Source organism: Triturus cristatus, chromosome 1_2 (genome assembly GCF_964204655.1).
Source record: "Triturus cristatus chromosome 1_2, aTriCri1.1, whole genome shotgun sequence".
NCBI lineage: Eukaryota > Metazoa > Chordata > Amphibia > Caudata > Salamandridae > Triturus > Triturus cristatus.
In genome coordinates, this window is record NC_140580.1 from 451,914,714 (window position 1) to 451,934,452 (window position 19,739).

The window sequence follows — 19,739 nt, forward strand, 5'->3', positions numbered from 1 at the left end:
AGCGAACATGGCCAACGTGCCCCCCCTCGAACCTTTCGAAGTCACGGGCACCCCGACGTCTCAAGCCGCACGCTGGAAGAAATGGGTGGAACGTTTGGAGAACTACTTCGTGGCAGCGGAAGTCGCGGTGGTGCGGAGGCGCGCCATGCTGTTACACCTGGGAGGTGAGGCGATCCATGACATTTCTAAAGACGTGGTGGAGGCTGGGCCGCCCATGACCTACGCCACGCTACGTGACGCCATCACGGCGTACTTTGAACCGTTTGCAAGAGCGGACTATGAACGCTTCCTGCTCCGCCAAGCCCGCCAACTCCCAGAGGAGTCGGTGGACGTCTTCTACGCCAGGCTCAAAAAACTAGCCAGCACGTGCACGCTCCCCGATGCGGACGACGAGATCCGCGCACAGTTCATCCAAGGCTGCGCGTCGTCCAAGCTCCGTGAAAGGGTACTGGAGGCGGACAACATGCCAATGCGCGACATCCTCACGCTAGGCCGCTCGAAGGAACTGTCCAAGGCCAGAGCCGCGCACATGGAGCCGAAGCCGGCGGTCACCATCAAAACGGAACCGGTGTGCGCCATCACGGCGGAGGTAGCCGACACCCGCACGAAGCATCCCCAGCGGAGGAGCCCGAGACCTGTCCAGCCGTCTCCCAGCCGAGCCTGCGTGTGGTGTGGAGGAGCGACCCCACACAAAGGAGCGTGCCCGGCCCAAGGCAAAATCTGCAGCGCATGTGGCAAAGCCAACCATTTTGCGAGTGTATGCCTGTCCACATCAAGAAAGAAGCAGCGAGGCCCGCCTAGGAGGGTGAGACAGCTGGCACCCCTACCCAGCACCTCCGCTAACAGCGACATGGATGACGACGACGAAGCGGATGTCGCCTCGGTACATGTCGTGCGGATGCTCAACACCCTGGCCGCGACGCCGTCAGCCGGACCCATGTGCACAGTCTCGGTACAGGACCAGGCCGTACCTGCTCTGATCGACACCGGTGCCTCCATCAACCTGATGGCGGCCAGCGTATACCGGACGCTGAGGAGCGCACCACCACTCCGGCCAACGAGGGTGCAAGTGTACGCCTACGGCACCCATCGCCCCCTACGCCTGTGCGGGGTTTTCAGGACAGACCTATCCCACGACACCACTCGGCTGCCAACCAAAATATATGTGTCACAGGAAGGGACGGGATTCCTAGTGGGGTGCCGGACAGCCCAAGACCTGGGCCTGATCCACTTCGCCCTCACCGTCCAAACCAGCAACCTCGACCATCTGGTGCAGGAGCATACGGCCCTGTTCGACGGAATCGGGTGCCTCAAAGGACCCGCCATACACCTCCACATCGACAGGACAGTCGCCCCAGTAGCCCTCCGGCATCGACGCATCGCGTTCCACCTACGACCCAAAGTGGAAGCAGAACTACGGACACTGGAGCAAGCGGGAATTATCGAACGGGTAAGCGGACCCACCCCATGGGTGTCACCCATCGTGGTGGCGAAAAAACCGAAACAGCCGGACGCAGTGCGGATCTGCGTGGACATGCGCGTCCCCAACCTGGCCATCAGGCGCGAGCGCCACCTGACGCCGACCATCGACGACATCGTTGGAGAGCTATCAGGCTCCAAATGGTTCTCCAAAATGGACCTGAGGTCGGGATATCACCAGATCCCGTTGCACCCCGACTCCCGCTCAATCACCACATTTTCCACGCACGCCGGCCTCTGGCGCTACACCCGGCTCAATTTTGGGATCTCGAGCGCAGCGGAGGTGTTCCAGAACATTATCCAGAATGTCCTGCAAGGGCTGGACGGCGTCTTGAACGTCAGCGACGACATCCTCGTCCATGCCCCTACTCTGGATGAACATATCCGACGCCTCCGAGCAGTATTCTCCCGGCTGCAGGAACGAGGCCTAACCCTCCACAGAGACAAATGTGACTTCCTGCGCAAAGACATTAGCTTCTTCGGATACCGATTCTCCGACCAAGGGATAGGCCCGGACCCGGATAAGGTTAAGGACATACACGCGGCCCCCGCACCTACCTCCGTGACAGCTGTCCGCAGTTTCCTGGGAATGGTCACGTACTGTGGGAGGTTCATCCGAGACCTGTCTGACCTCACTGGGCCCCTCCGCGACCTCACCAAAGCCTCCGCCACCTGGGAGTGGGGCCCAGCACAGCAAGAGTCGTTCCAGAGAACCAAAGAGGCGCTCTCGGCTGACACCACCCTGGCATACTTCGACCCCCGGCTCGAGTCACAACTCATAGTGGACGCCAGCCCGACAGGCCTAGGAGCCGTGCTAGCCCAGCAGCAGAGGTGCGGAGAGTGGGCCCCCGTCGCGTACGCAAGCAGAACACTCACGCCAACGGAGCAGCGGTACTCGCAGATCGAGAAGGAGGCCATTGCGATCCTGTGGGGGTGCCGCCACTTCCACATCTACCTGTATGGACACCCGTTTGTGGTGATCACTGATCACAAGCCCCTAGTCCCAAGGCTCATCATCACGCCCTCCCCCGCGGATAGAGAAATGGGTCCTCCAGCTCCAAGAGTTCCAATTCACTGTTGAGTACCGACCAGGCGCCCGAAATCCAGCAGATTTCCTGTCCAGACACGCCCGCCCGGCCACGGACGTGGAAGCCACGGAGGCGGCCGCTACCGAGGAGTATGTCCGGATGATTGTGGAAAGGTCCCGACCCCTGCCGATGTCTCTCAAGGAGGTTGCGCTGGCTACCGAAGGAGACGACTGTCTTCAGATGGCCATCCGAGCGGTCGCGTCTGGAGATTGGAAGCCGCTCCAAAGCCCGTCGTCCTTTCGCACGCCCGAGGCTCAGGCGTCACTGAAAGCGCTCTACATCGTCAGGAACGAATTGTCGGTGTCCCCCGAAGGCTGTCTCCTGAGAGGCCCCCGCCTGGCACTGCCCGGCAGCCTCACTCAACGAGCCGCCCTCCTGGCGCATGGCGCTCACCAAGGCATCGTCAAGTCGAAGAACCGCCTCAGGTGCAAGCTCTGGTTCCCGGGACTCGACAAGTTGGTAGAAGATACGGTCCAGCGGTGCCCGGTGTGTTTGGCGACCAGCCTACCCGACCCCCCAGCACCCGTGATCACGGAAGAGGGCCCGACCTCGCCGTGGGTGCGAGCCAGTACCGATTTCGGCAGCCTACCTGGAGGACGACACATGCTAGTTGTGGTGGATGACTACTCGCGGTACCCCGAGGTAGAGATTGTCCCCTCAACAGCCGCAGCAGACGTGATCCCCAAGCTGGAGAAGGTCATGGCCACCCATGGACTCCTAAGTGAGCTGCGCACGGACAACGGTCCACCATTCAACGGCACAGAGCTGGCCGAGTACCTGCAATCCCATGGCATCAAACACCGACGCATAACCCCACGGTGGCCGCAAGCAAATGGAGAGGTCGAGAGACTGATGAGGACTCTAAACAAAACTATTCAGATTGCCCTGGCAGACGGCCTCAACGTCGAGCTAGCCCTCTACCAATTCCTGCGCGAGTACCGGCTGACGCCCCACTGCACCACCGGGATTCCCCCGAGCCACCTGTGTCTGGGCCGAGCGATCCGGGACACTATCCCGCACCACCCTGTGTGGGAGTCATCACCAGACCCACCCAACCGCTCCACGGAAAGTCGACTAAAAACGAACCAAGAAGCCTCCCGGAGGCGGAGAGCAGCGGACAGTACAATCCAGGTCGGCGACCAGGTGCTAGTGAAAGACAGACACCCCGGGGGGAAATTCCGCCTGCCCTTCGAGCTGGCCCCATGGATTGTCACCAATGTACAAGGGACCCTGGTCACAGCCGTCAGAGGCGGTGAAAAAGTAACTAGAAACGTGTCGTTTTTCAAGAAAGTCCCGCGCGAGGAGGAGGAAGACCTCCAGGAGCTTGAAGACTACTACCCAACCCCATCTCCCAGCCCTCAGAACCCCCCAGGAGCGGAAGAGCCCCGGAGGGCGGAGAACGCCGGAGAGGATTCTTCGATGCCAACTGTAAGAGAGGAGGTGCCACAAGCGGCGCCGAGCCGCCCGGACCCGGTGGAAGCGGACGGCTCAGAGGACATGTTTCTCACCCCACCGGATGGGCGCAGCCAGAGAAAGTATCACCTACGCCCGCACCCGCGACCATCCCAGAGGTACAGAGACTTTGTGGCTCGCTGTCAACTGGGGGAGTGAGGGAAGGCTGCCCCTCCAACAAACAAGCAAGTAAGACTGTTCCTTTTGTTTTCCATGAGACTTTTAGAGACTGTTAAACTGTTGGGTCGCGCTAGGCGACCGGTTTCGTTGGGTTTCAGTTCTGGGTAAAGGAGGAATGTAATGTTGCGCAACGGACCGAACCACTGCCCGAGGGTCCGTGCGCGTGTATCAGGGTCACCCCCCCCTTAGCGTAGCCGGAGTTGGGTGAGCCCGACGTCCCCTCGGACGGCACGCACAACTGTTAATAAAAAGCCCAGGGCTCTGGGCGTGGCAGGCATTGCACTGACCACCACTACCACACCTGTGTGCAGCAGTGTTTCATTTACAGGCCCCGACACTACAACCGCTACACCACACTACCCATCTCAAGTGTTTGCCTACTCCTGCTTTTCATGTCATTACCGTCGATATTGTACACATATTTCAAGTGGAGACACTAACGATCACTACAGATGACTCATGTAGCATCAACAGTGTCTTATATATGATTTATAACAGGTTATGTTGAATGAACCATACAATGCAAGTGTATTACTATAATGTATAGTCTTCTACGGCAGCATGAGCAATAAGTAGTTTATTTTATAATTGTCGTGTTTTTTTTTCCAAGTTTATTGAAGGTGAATTCTTTGGAAAATCGAACATTTAGTAGCAAACAGAGGCTACCAGAATTAGACAAAGAAGTCCGGATTGACCCAAATGATCCTCGTTGTTCAGATCCGTCGCAGTTTAACAAGGTATTGTTTATCAAGTGAAGTGAATCAGAGTTGTGTGCTTATAGATAGGAATATCTGGCAAATATAAACAAAACATTACTTGAAAGGATAAGTAATCCTGTGGTTTGCATATTGCTATAAAATTCAACCCTATGTTTCTTTTGAAACCATATTATGAAGCAATTAGATCAAGTTACGAAATAAATGAAGGAAAAACGATAAGTTCAACTATCTGAGACTGCCGAACCCGCAGACGTGGGGTCACATTGTGCCCAGAAGGCATTTCTTTTCCAGCAGATGCGGGGTCAGATTGTAAGCAACGTGAAATCGTGACCCTGCTGACGATGAGACAGGGCGAGGGGAGGAGAGAGAGAGAGAGAGAGAGAGAGAGAGAGATACATTTTGATTCAGTTCAAGGTGTCAGTGTCTTTCCCTTTCTTTCTCTCTCTCTCTTTTTGTACGACTCTTGTTCCCCCCTTTTTCTATGTCTCTCCCTGTCTGTCTCCCCATCTCTTCCTGTCTTTCTCTGTCTCCTTGTCATTCTCACGCTGCTCTCTCTATCTTCCTGTCTGCCTTTATCTCTTTCTGCTCCTGTGTCTCACTTGCGCCAGTATTCCATGTTTTTTAACACTCCATCACTTTCTCCGTCTTTAGCTTTCTCTCGCTCTCTCCCACACTTTCTGTTTTTACTTTTCTCCTTCGCCTAAGCTCTTTCGGACTCTTTTTCTGCCTCTCGCTCTCTCTGTCTTTCCCTACCTCTCCGTATTGTTGCCTTTCTTTCTCTGTCTCTTTTCCTCTCTGTCTCACTGTCCCTCTTTCCCTGAGTCACTCTCTCTCTCTCTGCCTCACTTTTTCTGCCTCTCCCAAGTCAAGTTCTCATCCTCTTTCCATGTCTTTCCCTGTTTTTGCCTTCTCTGTACCCTTCTGTCTTTCTCTCATCGTCTCTCATCTGCCTCTCTGTCTCTGCCTCTCTCACTCTCTCTCCTTCTTTCTCTCTGTCTTTCTCTGCCTCTCCGCCTCACTTTCTATGTCTCACTGCCTTTCTCTAGCTCTCCCCTGTATCTCCTCATTTCTTTGTCTTTCACGTCTATACCTTCTTTCTGTCTCTGGCTTTCCCTCTCTCGCCAAGCGTCTTTCTCTCGCCCACTATGCCTATTGTTTTCTCCAATTTCTCCCTGTTGTTCTCCGACCTTTTCTTTCTGTACTAGACCTTCTCTTGCTGTTTATTTCTCTCCCTGTCTTCCTCGTCTCTCCCAGTCAGTTTCTCTCCCTATCGCTCCCTCTTTCTTTCTGTCTCCCTGTTTTACTGTCTTGCCCTGTTAATGTCTCTTTCTTTCTGTGTCCCTCTCTCTTTATATCTCTGTTTATTTCTCTTCCCCTGTCGTCTTTCTTTACATTTCTCTACCTCTCCCTTCCTCTCCTTGTCGCTGTATCTCTCTCTCTTCTCTCTTGTCAGTGGGAGCATGTAGGTCCAACCAGGGCCTGCTTAAGTCACGTCTTTCTCATTATCCATTCCAACATTCACTGTATTTATACACTTGTAGCGCCTGCTAGTACAGTACCCTGGGGATATGGGGTTGGAATACAAGACCAGTTGCACCACAAGCACACGTTTAGAAGCAACGTAAGGTGCTGTCTAAGAATTAGACATACATTCAGTACATCTTAAATACTTAAAATCAGGAGGCAACCAATGGAGCCAATAAAGGATTGGGATTGACTTTATGAACCTGCTGAACACCTACAATGAGCTGGGCAGTGGAGGTGAAGCAGCCCTTTAAGTGAAAAGGAGCACACAGGGGAGCCCCAAATAAACAGAATGTTCCCTTGTGTGGGAGAGCACAAGGGCCCGGCCCTCTATGTACGATTTACAATAGATGAAAACAATCATCAAGAACGGTGGCTCAAAAGCAGGGACAAAATAAATAAGGTGAGCCTACAGTTCACCAATAAAACACAAACCCAGCTGCCAGGTGATTTCAAGAACACATGAAAGAGAACCGAAAAGTATTTTGTTAAACGATAATTTCCCCTCCCCCCGCTTCCCCCTGTTGATCAATCCGATGAACACAAATGCTCTCCGGCGAAAGCTCATCAAAACACAATGGAGAACAGGAAAACCTACTCTAAATAGCAAGGAGAATTTCTAGAGACTTCTAGCAGATAAGATCAGCTAGATTCAAATCAATTAACACGACCATGAGGAATGCTTTGTATATTAAGTTACGCAATATGGGGATCATGAGTGCGCCTGGAATCCCTAGAAAGAACCAATGGCTGTACATAGTGGTGGAAAGGTCTTCTGAGCGGAACAGAAACAACTGAGTGCACGCAGGAATTGAAACACTGTATAATATCAATATAACACAAGAAGATAAAACACCAAAGAGGGAACTGCGGGCTGACCGACAAAGTCACTGCAGGGGACCCTCATAAGTCACTGCAGGGGACCCTCATAAGAGGGCGGCCCCTTTAGTGCCACAAGATGGCACACTGGGCAGCCTAGTGTCCAGAGACCCCTTTGGGGTCCCGCGCGTCACTTCCGGCCGGGGTGGGGTTTGGGGAGAGGTATAAATTCCTCCCCCACCCACCTGGTGGCCTCTTTGTCCCCTCGCCCTGACGCCGATTGCATGTCATCTGGTCACTCCGTCCAGAGGCCTGGTCTGGCGTCGTGTTGGTTATAAACCCGGTCCGTGGTCGGCCTCTGTTTGCGATGAGTCGTTTCCTCTACCTTCCCGGGTGTGCGGTCCTCAGGGTCACCACATTCTCGGGTGGATGGTGTGTTGTGCTCCTGTTTTCAAGCCAGGCATCTCGCCGGGTTTAGGCAGTGGACAGCGGGGGGGCAGAGGCCAAGCCGAAGGTCGAGTCCCTGCCCGGCCCTCGTGAGGTCCCAGAGTGATTGGATGCATGATTGGTTGCTCGGGTTGGCTCTCTTGTTCTACTGGGTTTGGATGGCGCTTTGTTCCTGGGCAAGGCCTTGCATTGGAGGGAATTATTATTATTATTATTATTATATATGAATTTATTAAGCGCGCAGCTACCCGTGGGTGTCCCGGCGCTAGGAGAACAGAAGTAAAAGAGGGCAAACAAGAGTGCAAGGAACAGGTTACAAAGAGAACAGCCAGGTTTGGGGCTTACCTGAGGGCTGGCATAGGTGTTATCAGGAGAGGGCATTGCCATAGCGGTCGTGTCGGATTTAAAGGGACCGGGGTTCAAACCTCAGTCGGGCCAGATGATACGGCTGTAGGATTGGCATGCAATTCAATTTATACAGCCGGTCTCGCGAACAGGGTCGGCCTCTTTGGGTTCAGGGCATGCGGGGCTCAGTGTGTGGGTAGGCCTGGGGGTCTCTCGGTCAGGTGAGCCCTCACGGCCGGTACTAGCCCAGATCTTCTGTCGGCGGGGCGCCTACTTCAGGGCTGCCTGCCTCACCAAGTGAGCTCCCCTAGACTTTTGTGTGCGGTGTGGTAGAACAGGCTGGCTGACTGAGCTGGGCTGTTTTATAGCAGAGTTAATTTTTTGGGGCCCCTCGTGATAAGGAAGTATTGCCTAGGACAACTTCTGCCGAGATGTACAACAGCTGAAAGGTCAGCGCCAACAGCTATACTGCTGCGACACTTCTGGGAGGCTGGATTTTGGTATAGCAAGGAGGAGGGCAGAACGCAGCAGGGTTGATTATGGCTAGATTGAGCAGGAGGATCACAAGGCACGTCGGGTTTTCTTGATCGGTGAGTGTCTCAACTCGGTCATGCTCGGCGGGGGTTCGGTACCCCCGATGCCATTTGATGTCCCGAGCCTCCCTGGCCAGGCTACGTGCTGTGTTGTGGGAGCCTCCTGGCGTGGCTTGGGGGGTGGACAGTGGGGGGGCTAGAGTAGCACCGAGTGTTGGTGCGAGTCCCGGAGGGGCCTTTGGCAGGGTAGCCATGCCTACATAGTTGGGGGACAGGAGGCGTGGTGTGCCGGGTCCCGTGTATTCCATGTGTGTCCAGTTGGACACGCAGTATGCGTCGCTTCCGGGCTGGAATGGCGTTCATTCTTGGTGGTTCAGGGTGAGCTGTGTTGCGTGCTGGTCACGGGTCCGCACCATTGAGTTCAAACCAGCACTGCTTTCGACGTGCTGGGCCCAGCGCCCGGATTGAATGCGCCTCCTCTGCTAAAACCAACGCGCTGAACTTAGAAATTGACAATTGTGTCCAACAGAGTTAGTTGACCTAACACTCTGAACATGCTGACCCACAGCTGTCATATTCTGTATAGGCCACCATATGTCACCAACACATTTCTATGATACTGTATCCAGTGTTCACTGGGTGCAGTGTACATTCGTGTGTGAGTTGAAGTACAGAGGGCCTTTCGTTTTTGTGCAGGCTGAAATCGGTAAAAAGTACAGACTGTCTAGACTAAAACCAGGGTGGCGTTGTCCTTTGTGCCTGTGAGTAATAGGCATACAATTCATTTGACATACCGTAAGCACGAAATGGGTGGGCCGTGTTTCGTACATCTGAAATGCTTGTGTTTGAACCGAACGTGTTTCTGCAAGAGTGAACGTTACTCACGTCGGAACACAGGGATCAAGTAAGTAACGCTGTCGTGTGAGGTCAGCCAGGTGTTTCAATTTGGGACCCTTGCATGCAGTATTGGCACTGGTAACATGGCCATGTCCTGTGGGTTTATCATTCTCGGCTTTCTAGGGGACCATAAATCCGCGCTGGGTCACAAACATATATGAGCCACGCGCTTGACTCCACAAATTGCTGTTTATAAAGTTAATCACCAAGGCAGTGGGGGACCCAGAGAATGTCATTCCTGACATATATTTGCAAATGTCCTTAGGTTGTTTTAGAGAATAGTTCTTCAATGTTGATACAGGGTTATTTATGACAGAGATGGCCCACCACCAACATTGTAGAATGCGTCATTGCAGCGCAGTTCTTTAAGAGACCCCAAGTAGCTGACCATGTGGATTTTAAAGCCTCACAACCTCAGGAACTCACCCACAAGGAATCGAGTGGGACAGTGCTGGGGGGGGAGGGAGAGGGGGGGGGGGGGGACAGAGAGCAACATGTCTGGTGTATTGGCTTGTTGTGGGTGATGCAATTTTGTTATGCGCATAGTTTACGGGTGTCCGCGATTTACAGACGGACCGGTGACATTGCAGGTAGACTTCTGAATACATGAATCTCAGGGGGAATACATGCCGATACGGACCCACATTAGAATGCATTAAGGCAGGTTGAAAATTGTGTCAACTGTAGATGTTGACAGGTGAACCACAAATTCACACAGGACACTGGCCTAGCCCGCCCTGCCCGCAGGAAAGCTAAAACACGCAGGAGAAACGAGGGTGAACCGGTAGCTCCACGCTGAAACACAATAGGTTTGGTATGGCGGACCCATTAGCGCTAGGGCAGTCATACCTAATTGTCCCGTTATCCTTGTGTGAATGCATTTAATGGTGATTACTGTGATGTTGGGGAGGGTCTTTGTGGCTTATCACTGGGCCTGCTGACCTTGGAGATCAGGAAGCAGGTCCCAGCACCGGTTCGGGTCAACATCCTGTGCTCCAAACATGGATGTCTTTGGGTGATGGGTATGACTGTAAAGTAGTTATAGTGTAAGATTAGAAGGTGCATTGTAGGGTGGTGGTAAGGGAACTGAGTTAATCAATGAATACCTCTCCAAAGCGATCTGTCTGACACCCTAGTTTTGAAGAGTCTTTGAAGCTGTGCTGGCTTTTCTCTTAGCTGTGGCAAAACCCGCATGCACGTTGGGGGAGAGGATTCCTTTCACGAGGGACAGGTGTGTGCTGTCTCTGGCAGGGGGGTGTATCTAAATACCAGGCAATGCGTCTGAAGTAGTTGGTAGATTAGACACGGCACAGGCACTTCTACTGCTTGCTCATGGGAAACACTTGTGCATTCATACTCTCTAGGGAAAGTGTGTCGCCCGATTTCTGAACACTCACAGTTTTTGTCAATTAAGAAAACTGTGTTCCATGGAATCCCTTGAGCCTGACACATTTGAAGGTGGTTGGAAAGTATTTGTAGATCCGTTCTCTGCTGCACGTAGGGATACCCTGTGCGTTCCATGGGTCGGTACTGTGTACAGGTATTTCTTACCAACGCCACTAATACCTTATGCCAGCAGCAAGTCTACTGGTGCTATATTTCGACGACGTGGTTTCTGGTGCCCTGCCCCATCACTTAATTGTCAACTCTGGCGCTTGTGACAGCCCGCCACAAGTCAGCGCTGTCGGTGTATTTGAGTGTTGACAACAACAGGCATTGATTAAGATCAAATACCCGAGTCTTAAGGAAGCTGGTCGGGAGAGTGAATTGACCGGGCCTGGTGGCATTGGACTATCACCTCCACAGCAGGGATCAGTGGTTGACCTCTGGGTTGCAGTCTCTACTCCCGGTGGGTACACTCAGCCTTTCAGCATGCAATCTATGATAACACCACAGAAAGGGAAAAGAGCTTGTTGTGTGTTTTGACATACCGGCCAAGTAACTTGACTGTAGGAAGTGATTTTCCTAACAATGGAAGCCTTGAAGGCACTGATGATCGTGCAATGGAAGTCTGTAGAATGTTTATCGGTCACCTGCCTGCTAGTGGCATATTGATCTACTCACAGGGATGTTGTAGCCACCAGGTGGCACTGTCTTGCTGTTTACATTCGGTTAATGGTGTGTTTGGCAGGTGGGAGCCTACAGTGAGGAAGGTGGGGCAGACTGGCAGCAGCAAACACATTGTTTTGACACAAAGGTTTGAATTTAGTTTTCGTTTAGTATAGAGGCAAGCATACTGCTGGTGGTCATGCATTGAGGATATCCTTACCATGCGCGGAATCACAGCAAATGTAAAAATACCTGGGGAAGCAAAGGCCTGCCTGAGTTTGTCTGGGCCTACCAGTGTTGACTACGGCTGCTCACTGTGGGTAATGCAGTGGTGTAGTTGAAAGTCCACGACCTACTAATGCTAAATCCAGCATCAAGTTTACCTGACTAAAACTATGTTATATAATTTGCAGGAACAAACGTTGATTGCTTGATTTTCTTGTCCCTTACATGTCTGCGAGAGATGCACCGTGGCAACATGGGCTCAAGACAGGTTGAGGACTGGTGCCAGCAGGCATGGTGGTGGCGTTCTGTGACAGTATGGTAACTAGGTGAGAGGTGTATGCAGTCTCCTCTGTGGTGTGCCTAGTTTGCTACTGTGAGTGTGCGGTTGGCACATTCAATTTATACTGCCTCTGGGATAAGCCCTAAGGCTCGGCCTAGCTACCAAGAAAACTCCACTTATAACATGGTTAGAGACTGCCTAGGAGTTGTTTGCAGTCCATTTGCAACTGCCCCACAGGATGAATGTTTTAGGCCACATAGCTTGTGAAGGGCTCTTGTGGTGGAGCCTGGTTGAAGAGTTAACGTCGGGCAAGCGTGTCTTGTGCTTTCATCACACTGTTAAGTCCCAGTCACAAGCTGATTTTATCAGGGTGAGCTGGCTGTGGGCCAGGGAGCGCCGATGCATCTCAAGCACTGAGCAGCTTTCATCCAGGTGTGGTATGTTTGATATCTGATGCAAGGGGCATCGGTTATACTAGAGCTGTACTCTGATGTACCGCCTTCGGTGCTCGGAGGTCTGGTGCCACCGCCGTTTCAATGGAAGCCATTGTCTATCCATAGGTGAACATGGTTAATTTCAGGCCAAGAAGCGACTGCATGACCCCCGGGTGCTGGGGAGGGTTTTCTGGGTGGCAACCTTCCCGAATATTGCACAGGTTGTTGTTTCCACAGAGTGGGGGCAGGTTAGCAGGCTTCCTCTTGTCAGGGTTTGAGGTGTCAGTCGGGTCTTTTAGACCGGGTACGAATAGGCTCCATCCTGTCAGCTGGGGTGTGAGTATGCCATTCCCAATATTGTTTGGGATAGAGGGTTAGGATCACAATGTCAGACTACTATCAGAGCTCATTTTGCTTTTATAGTAAAGAGGGTATAGGTACACTGACCATAGGTTTACCCCAGGTCCTCCAATCCACAGCGGCATGATACAGGTTGCTTCAGTTAAGCAATAATTCCATGGGAGTGGTCAGCCAACAAGGGGACTAATGTCCCAATTTTGGCTTAGGAAGACGGGCGGGTGTGATGCTCCCTTACAAGGAGTAGGGAGAAGGGCACATTCAGACCAGGCTTGGCTGAAGGGTATTCTGCTACACCCAGCTGGAAGATAGATGGTCACCACTTACCTGGCCCTTCGGGAGAGGGGTGCTCTCTGGTTCATGCAGTCAGCATGCCCCTTACTAGTTTCAGGCTGAACGGGTAATACGGGCATGATTATTATGGCAGGCAATGCGGGTCCTGACAGGTGCTTTTGCAGTCATTCCTTTAGCAGGGGCAGCAGACACAGCATTCTGGGCGGGCTTGGCAGCGGAGCGCACCATGCAGTTGGGATGATGGGAATACCAACGTTTTATAGGTACAGCTGTCTGTGGCCACCCAGGAGAGTGGCCGGATTGACAGGTTAAGTGAATCATGAACAGGCGAACTTTGAGTTGTCCAAAGGCACCCTGTGAGGCACCAGAGGTGATGGGGTGCAGTGTTATTGTGCAACTAGGTGTAAGCTGGATTAGTTGTATAATATGGTGTGCAGTGCTCATTAAAGGATGCTAGCAACTAAGCATTTCTTTATTTTGCCAGGATCTAAGGTCTGGGCTAGGGCCGTCCATGCTTCCAGTGTGTGGCGCGACAGGCGGAATCCAATAAATGGAGGCATGGGTTTTTCCACCACTTACTTAACTTGGTTGGTGGGCCCACGCATGCGCGAGCACAGCTTGGGGTAGAAGCTGCGGCACACTACTGAGATAATTTGGGGGGGGTCCCAGGCATGCGCTGGAACAGCTTGCTGTAGAAGCTGCGACAGTCTGGTGGGGGGGGGTGTTCTCCCCTCCCATCATTTTGGTCGTCCACTGGAGAGCCATGAGCTCACAGGAACCGGTTTTCCAGGTACTGGCGGCAGTGTGTTGTGTAGTGTAATTTTACTGTTTCATTTTGCGTGCCGTGGGTTGTTAATAAACGTTTTGCAACATCACATTTCTTTATTTACCAGGAACAAAGTTCTGGGTGATTGGCCACTCTGGCGTCAGCAGATTGGCACAGTGGGCTGGAAGCAGGAAGTGGAGGCATGGCTTTTCCAACACCGAGATAACTTGTCTGGGGTACCCGGGCATGCGATGGAATGGGTTGTTGGACAAACTACAACAGAGACTGGGGGGAGTTACCAGTTCCCCCCAATGTGCTAGTTATACACCTGGGGGGTGACGACCTGATGGCCCTGGGCAAAAGGACATTGCTTCAAAACATGAAAGCCACAATTTGCAAATTAAGCAATCAGTTAGGGACATGTGAACTGTGGTGGTCAGAGATCACTCCACGGCTCCTGAGGCAGGGAGCCCGATCATGGGAAGCAATGGAGGCTGCGCGCAGGAGAGTCAATTGCGCAATGCGTAAATTCACCGAACAAATGGGGTTTGGATTCCTAAGACATGGTTTGCTTCATGCTAAATCCACAGGGTGTTTCGAGGATGATGGGATACATCTCTCCAGAATAGGCATGGACTTGTTCCTCCTGGACCTAGGGGAGGCCCTGGAAATAGCGGGATGTAAGTAGGAGCACCGGCCTTGGTGGGGGAGCCCTGGCTGCGACGGTCGCCACACCCAGGGCTGTGGCGGAGTTACATGGCGATCCAGAGGCGGAAAGGTACTCAGGGATACCCTCTTCAGGAGCACAAAGGGTGCTGAGGCCAAATATCCCCAGGAAGTCCGTGCGGTGGACCCTGGGGTGCGACGGCGCCCCATCTGTCCTACGGGCTGTTGGAAACCTGTACAACCAGGTGTCACTTGAACTCTCTGCCCCTCGTAGGGGGGCGTGAGTTATATGGTGGACCAATGGTTCACCGGAAGTGGGAGGGGCTATCCCCTCACCACAACCGCTAAGCACCGATTGGCTAAGACCACGATGCAAGTTGGCCCATCAGGTGGTAGGCCGCGAGGGGCGGCTTCCCTTTGGATCGCCTGCAAGATAACCCACCAGGTTGGCATATTTGGTATGCTAATAAACCTGCAGCAATTTTCTCCACCAAAAAGTTGTCTTGTCTGCTTATTTATGCTACCTGTATGTTGCTGCGGGAGGGCTGGTGAGTGTGGCGGATATTGGCACTAAGTGCAGGTGCAGTGGCTGTGTGTCACAGAAAGTCCCGGATTTTAGAAGGTGGTGTCTCCTGTTAGAAGGTGGAACCAAGGCAGTGGCCTGATACACTCTTCAGCCAGTGGTTAGATGTTTCGGCCCTGCACGGAGTCTGCCAGATAGATCTTCATCATTAAACTAGATCTGTTACAGCTTTGGGGTTGTGGAACATCATGTCACTGGCAATGACACAGAGCAGACTCCTTCTCTGGCACTTTTATCAGGGGCATTCCCTTGCAGAAGTGAATGATGTGACAGCCTGGCCATGAGTATCGCTGGGTCCTATCCTTGGTGGAACCAGTGCTTAATTTGAGCCTGTGGTTGCTGGTGGAGGCCTTCAGTACTCATTGTGAAGGCCATCACTTATTTTTCCTCATCAGACATTGACCCCAAGCAAGACAGGGAAAAGAAGTAGAAAGAGAAAGACGGAAAAAGCGTCACAAAGGGAGAAAGCAGGAACGATCAAGAGTGAGATAAATGAGTCGGGAGGGTCTGATAGTAGATGGAAGAGCCATGAGGGTGATTCAAGGCTGTGCAGCCTTGGTTTTAGGTGCAAAGCGTCAGCCTACAGTTTCTGAGCAGAGCTTTGGGCTCTGGCCCTCATACTATAACAAATTAAGCACTGGAGAATGCATGCATGCTTCAAACGTGAGTGCCGCAGCAGTAAGTTTAGCAGATTATTTGGGTTCTCTTCACCTGTACATAGCCTGGGAGCCTCCTTGGCATATAGGCAGCTAGACAATGAATCATTGATCATTACAAGCTTTTGTAGATCAGGTACCCAGCTGGTATTGGTGACACAGGTGTGGTGTGTTTGTGAGCAACAGTTTACTCTCTTTTCTGAGGTCCACCCGCTTTAGACTGTCAATGAGATGCTTCTTGGACCTGGATATGCAGTGCGTGGGTGACCGAGCATGTTATCTCCCACATGATCCATGTGCAGTGGCTACAAAAAATGCAGTTTCACATGCGTGTGCAATAAGATACATTGACCATTGAGTAAATAAGGAACTAGAGTTGGTGTAATCCTTCTAAGACTCCATCATACTGCAAGTTAGATTTGGGAAGGCACCAATGTGCTCTATGGAGTCTCGTGCCTGGTGATTATTGAGATTTTCCATAGGTGAGTTGTGTGTGGGTGACTGGAGGGGAAACATCGTTTACAACGCGGGGATTACATCGCGATGCCATTACATTGCAGTTTTTACAACGCAAGTCGTTACAACGACTTGCGCTAGATGGCGCTCTAGGACAAGGAATTGTATAATTTACTATCCAACACCTTCCCTACTGTACGTAGACTGGAGTTGGAATAGTAAATTATACTACTCCTAAGTCCAGCGCCCTCCAACGCAAGTCGTTGTAACGACTTGCGTTGTAAAAACCGCGATGTAATGTACCGCGATGTAAATGTATGCGTTGTAACATCATACATCCGACTGGAGAGAACAGAAGGCCGGGAGAAAAGAAAGTACGATGAGTCTGACCTTAGCTTTAGAGTTATAAATGAAAGTGTAAGTCTAGATACTATAAAATAAGGGAAAGTGCTTTTTGGAGCTGCAGTATCCAATGGGAGGGAGGAGTAGTTGGGTGCGAAATCATACACAGAGTTGTCATTTTCTGATGTGTGGTTGTGTAGGTGACAGAATACACCAATTCTAGATTTTTTTTATTACTGAGTGGAACCTGTTTAGAAAAAGTATTAGGGGGACTGACGGGTTTGGAGACACTTATTAGCCATGCCTCTGTTGATTAATGCCTGCCAGGACCCACCCTCCAACATGCCTTGGAGGAGATGGGTGAGAGGGTCTGGGTTGAGCACCATTATAATACACACTGCACCATTGAAGTCTGGCAGTCCACAGACCTGTTCGGGTACCAGACATATTTCTTTGACAGTGCACTGCTCCGCCTGGCCAGGGAGCTGCAGGACTAGACGCCTGCATTCATTTCACATGTAGGAACTCCCTTGTGGCGGCCATAAACAAGAGGCATTGCGAGAGGTTATCTGTCAGCGGACTGTTGATGCATGTAGATCTGTAAAACCCTGACAATATTCTTCTACAATTCAATTGCATCTCGTGTTACCTATTATCAGTGACTACTACAGTCTTCACCACCATTAATGGATCATGGTGGTCTGTACTCTGTTGGCTTCAGAAGTAAGAAGCTTGAAATATTCAAAAGTTCTCAAACTAGGGTAGGACATCCTGATGGTATTGACAAAGTTTTATGACTGTTTATCTTCAATCATTGTATCTTATTCACCAGGCCTGCAAACACGCACAGTATCAATCTAGACCATATTCATTTATTGCAGTATTAATAATGACAATGCACTTCTGGTAGACACAATCTTGAATGTCATGAGTGCCAATGGCCATTATGCATGCATCTTTGCTCTGCGGCCTTCAAGGGATTAAAAATATTGGCAAAACCAATAGGTCAGTGCCCCATAGCAAAGGTGCAGTAGAAAGAAGGCAGGTCCAGTTCCATGTTGATTGCTTAAGTAGATTTATTAGGTAAGATGGTAATAAGAGAAGCCCCACCAGGAGCAGCCTTCCTGCTGCTCAGCCCATCCTCCAACTGACACTCTCCACATTCAGGCATCCTCACATTCCATTACATCACCATGCACAGCAACATTCCACAGCACCTTCACACAGGCTGAGCAGCAGGTATAACACATCTCCTTTCTTTACACAGATGACAAAGGAGCCATTAAAAATAGTGCAATCAGAGGATGACAATAAAACTATTGCATGCAACACAATGACATCAGAACAAATGCAAAACAATAATCATTGTAGCAAAGTGCTGATGTGCAAGCATGCAGATAAGAGATGGAAACATTTCATGCATGTGCAACAAATGATAAAATAAAGATAATGAAAAGGATATGCAATCATCATCTCCCTTTTTAAAGAAACCAAGGAAACACACACACTACCACGCCGCAAAACACAAACTAAACCAAGATACCAAAAATAAGCTGTCTGGCCAGGCCAACAAGAAAGTGGTACGAGGGATACCAACTGCGAGGTCCGGTAGGGAACCATGCAAACAAGATAAATAAAAAAACTAGAAAATGTGGAAAATCATTCACACCAAACACATGGTATGAATGCTGCCCTCCACCCTCACCCATAGTAAGGGTGGTACGTGTGGAAAGACACTCGACAAGGAAACCTGTAAAAGTGTACAACTCTACACCAATCAAGTAGTTGGAGAAAACAGCAATCACTAGCAAAAACACTCACTCATCAACCATTTGGCTTCAACTCAGCCCTTCACCCAGACCCGAAGTAAGGGCGGTGAGTGTGGAACGAAGCTCCACACCAAGCATAAAAAAAAACTCTTCAAGGAAACATCAAAGGCTAACACAACCCATCACCCCAAACCCAGTGAGGGAGAAACAAGACCTCACAAACATCATTTGGTTTAAACCCTGCCCTTCACCCTCACCCCGTAGGTAGGGTGGAAAAAGAATACCAAACTCCATACACCAGTAAAAATCAAAAACTTTTACCACAAAGCATCAGAAACGATAGTCCTTTTACACATAACCCATTAAATGGAATTAAATTTGGATTTTCCAGGGTGTACTCAAAGAACAGCTTGCAGATCTGTGAAAAGTCCTCCAGAAGAAAAACAATCAAAAAGCATAATATAAGCAGGATTAACTTTCGGTATCAGAAAGATACTAGATAGCAGGCTTGAATTTTTTAAGTAAGAAAACACGCTGTAAAAGAAGTGGATGGCATAGTACACATAGGCTCTAATTTAGTAATAATACAGGGCAGCAGGTTGAGTATGGCATATAAAGCAAGAAGTCAGTAAATTATGAATATAGGAAAATCTTATTCATTGTCTCATGTAAATCTTGTAACCAAGCGGCATGACCATTAACAAGATAGACAGTCTAAAAAAAAAAAAAACACCTGGAGGTCACACACAAATTATGCCATAAATGACTAAGTCGGAACCACAGAACTTTGGAAACAAAGCCAATGTAGCAAAACACCTCTTCACTCCTCCTGCAGCATGAGACAATTGGTCATGCAGGTGCCTGAATTTGAAAACAGGCTGATCAAAAATATTAACAAAAGTACCTTGAGCTGGAAAGTACCTTGAGTTGAAAATTCTCAGCTGAATGAATATGTGAGGGGAAATGAACTATTCTCACTCCAACTGTGCAGTGAATAAAACTGCATGACACAGTGTCTGCGTGCAAACACAACGTCCAGGAAAACTGGAAACGCGTTGGATGGCACCAGATATAGCCAAACAAGATGAGTGCTGCAGCCAAACCCAAGATGGCTGCATGTACTTCACGACGCATTTGTGCAGCTGTGCGTCCCTCAGCAGCTCTAAGCTGCGTGGAAGCAACGACGTAGGAAGAGATCCCTCGAAGATGCAGCAGGATTCCAAGAAGCAGGTAATGTTGCGTGCACTGAGACAGACATGTGCTCTTTCTTTTTAAATCCAAAAGACTGCGGTTAAACTGCCACATGTAAAGGGGGATTGCTGGAGCCCAAACAATGCAAAACAAATCATGGCTCACCTCCAAAAAATCAAGCAAAGTAC

At 50.6% G+C, this 19,739-nt stretch overlaps 1 protein-coding gene across 1 annotated transcript in view; it reads left to right on the plus strand.

Moving 5' to 3' along the window:
• CC2D2B (coiled-coil and C2 domain containing 2B) overlaps positions 1–19,739 on the plus strand; it is a 1,427,481-nt gene that overhangs the window by 847,280 nt on the left and 560,462 nt on the right. Inside the window, 1 exon segment of the mRNA XM_085622020.1 lies at positions 4,810–4,936. Coding sequence (XP_085478146.1) covers positions 4,810–4,936 — 127 coding nt within the window.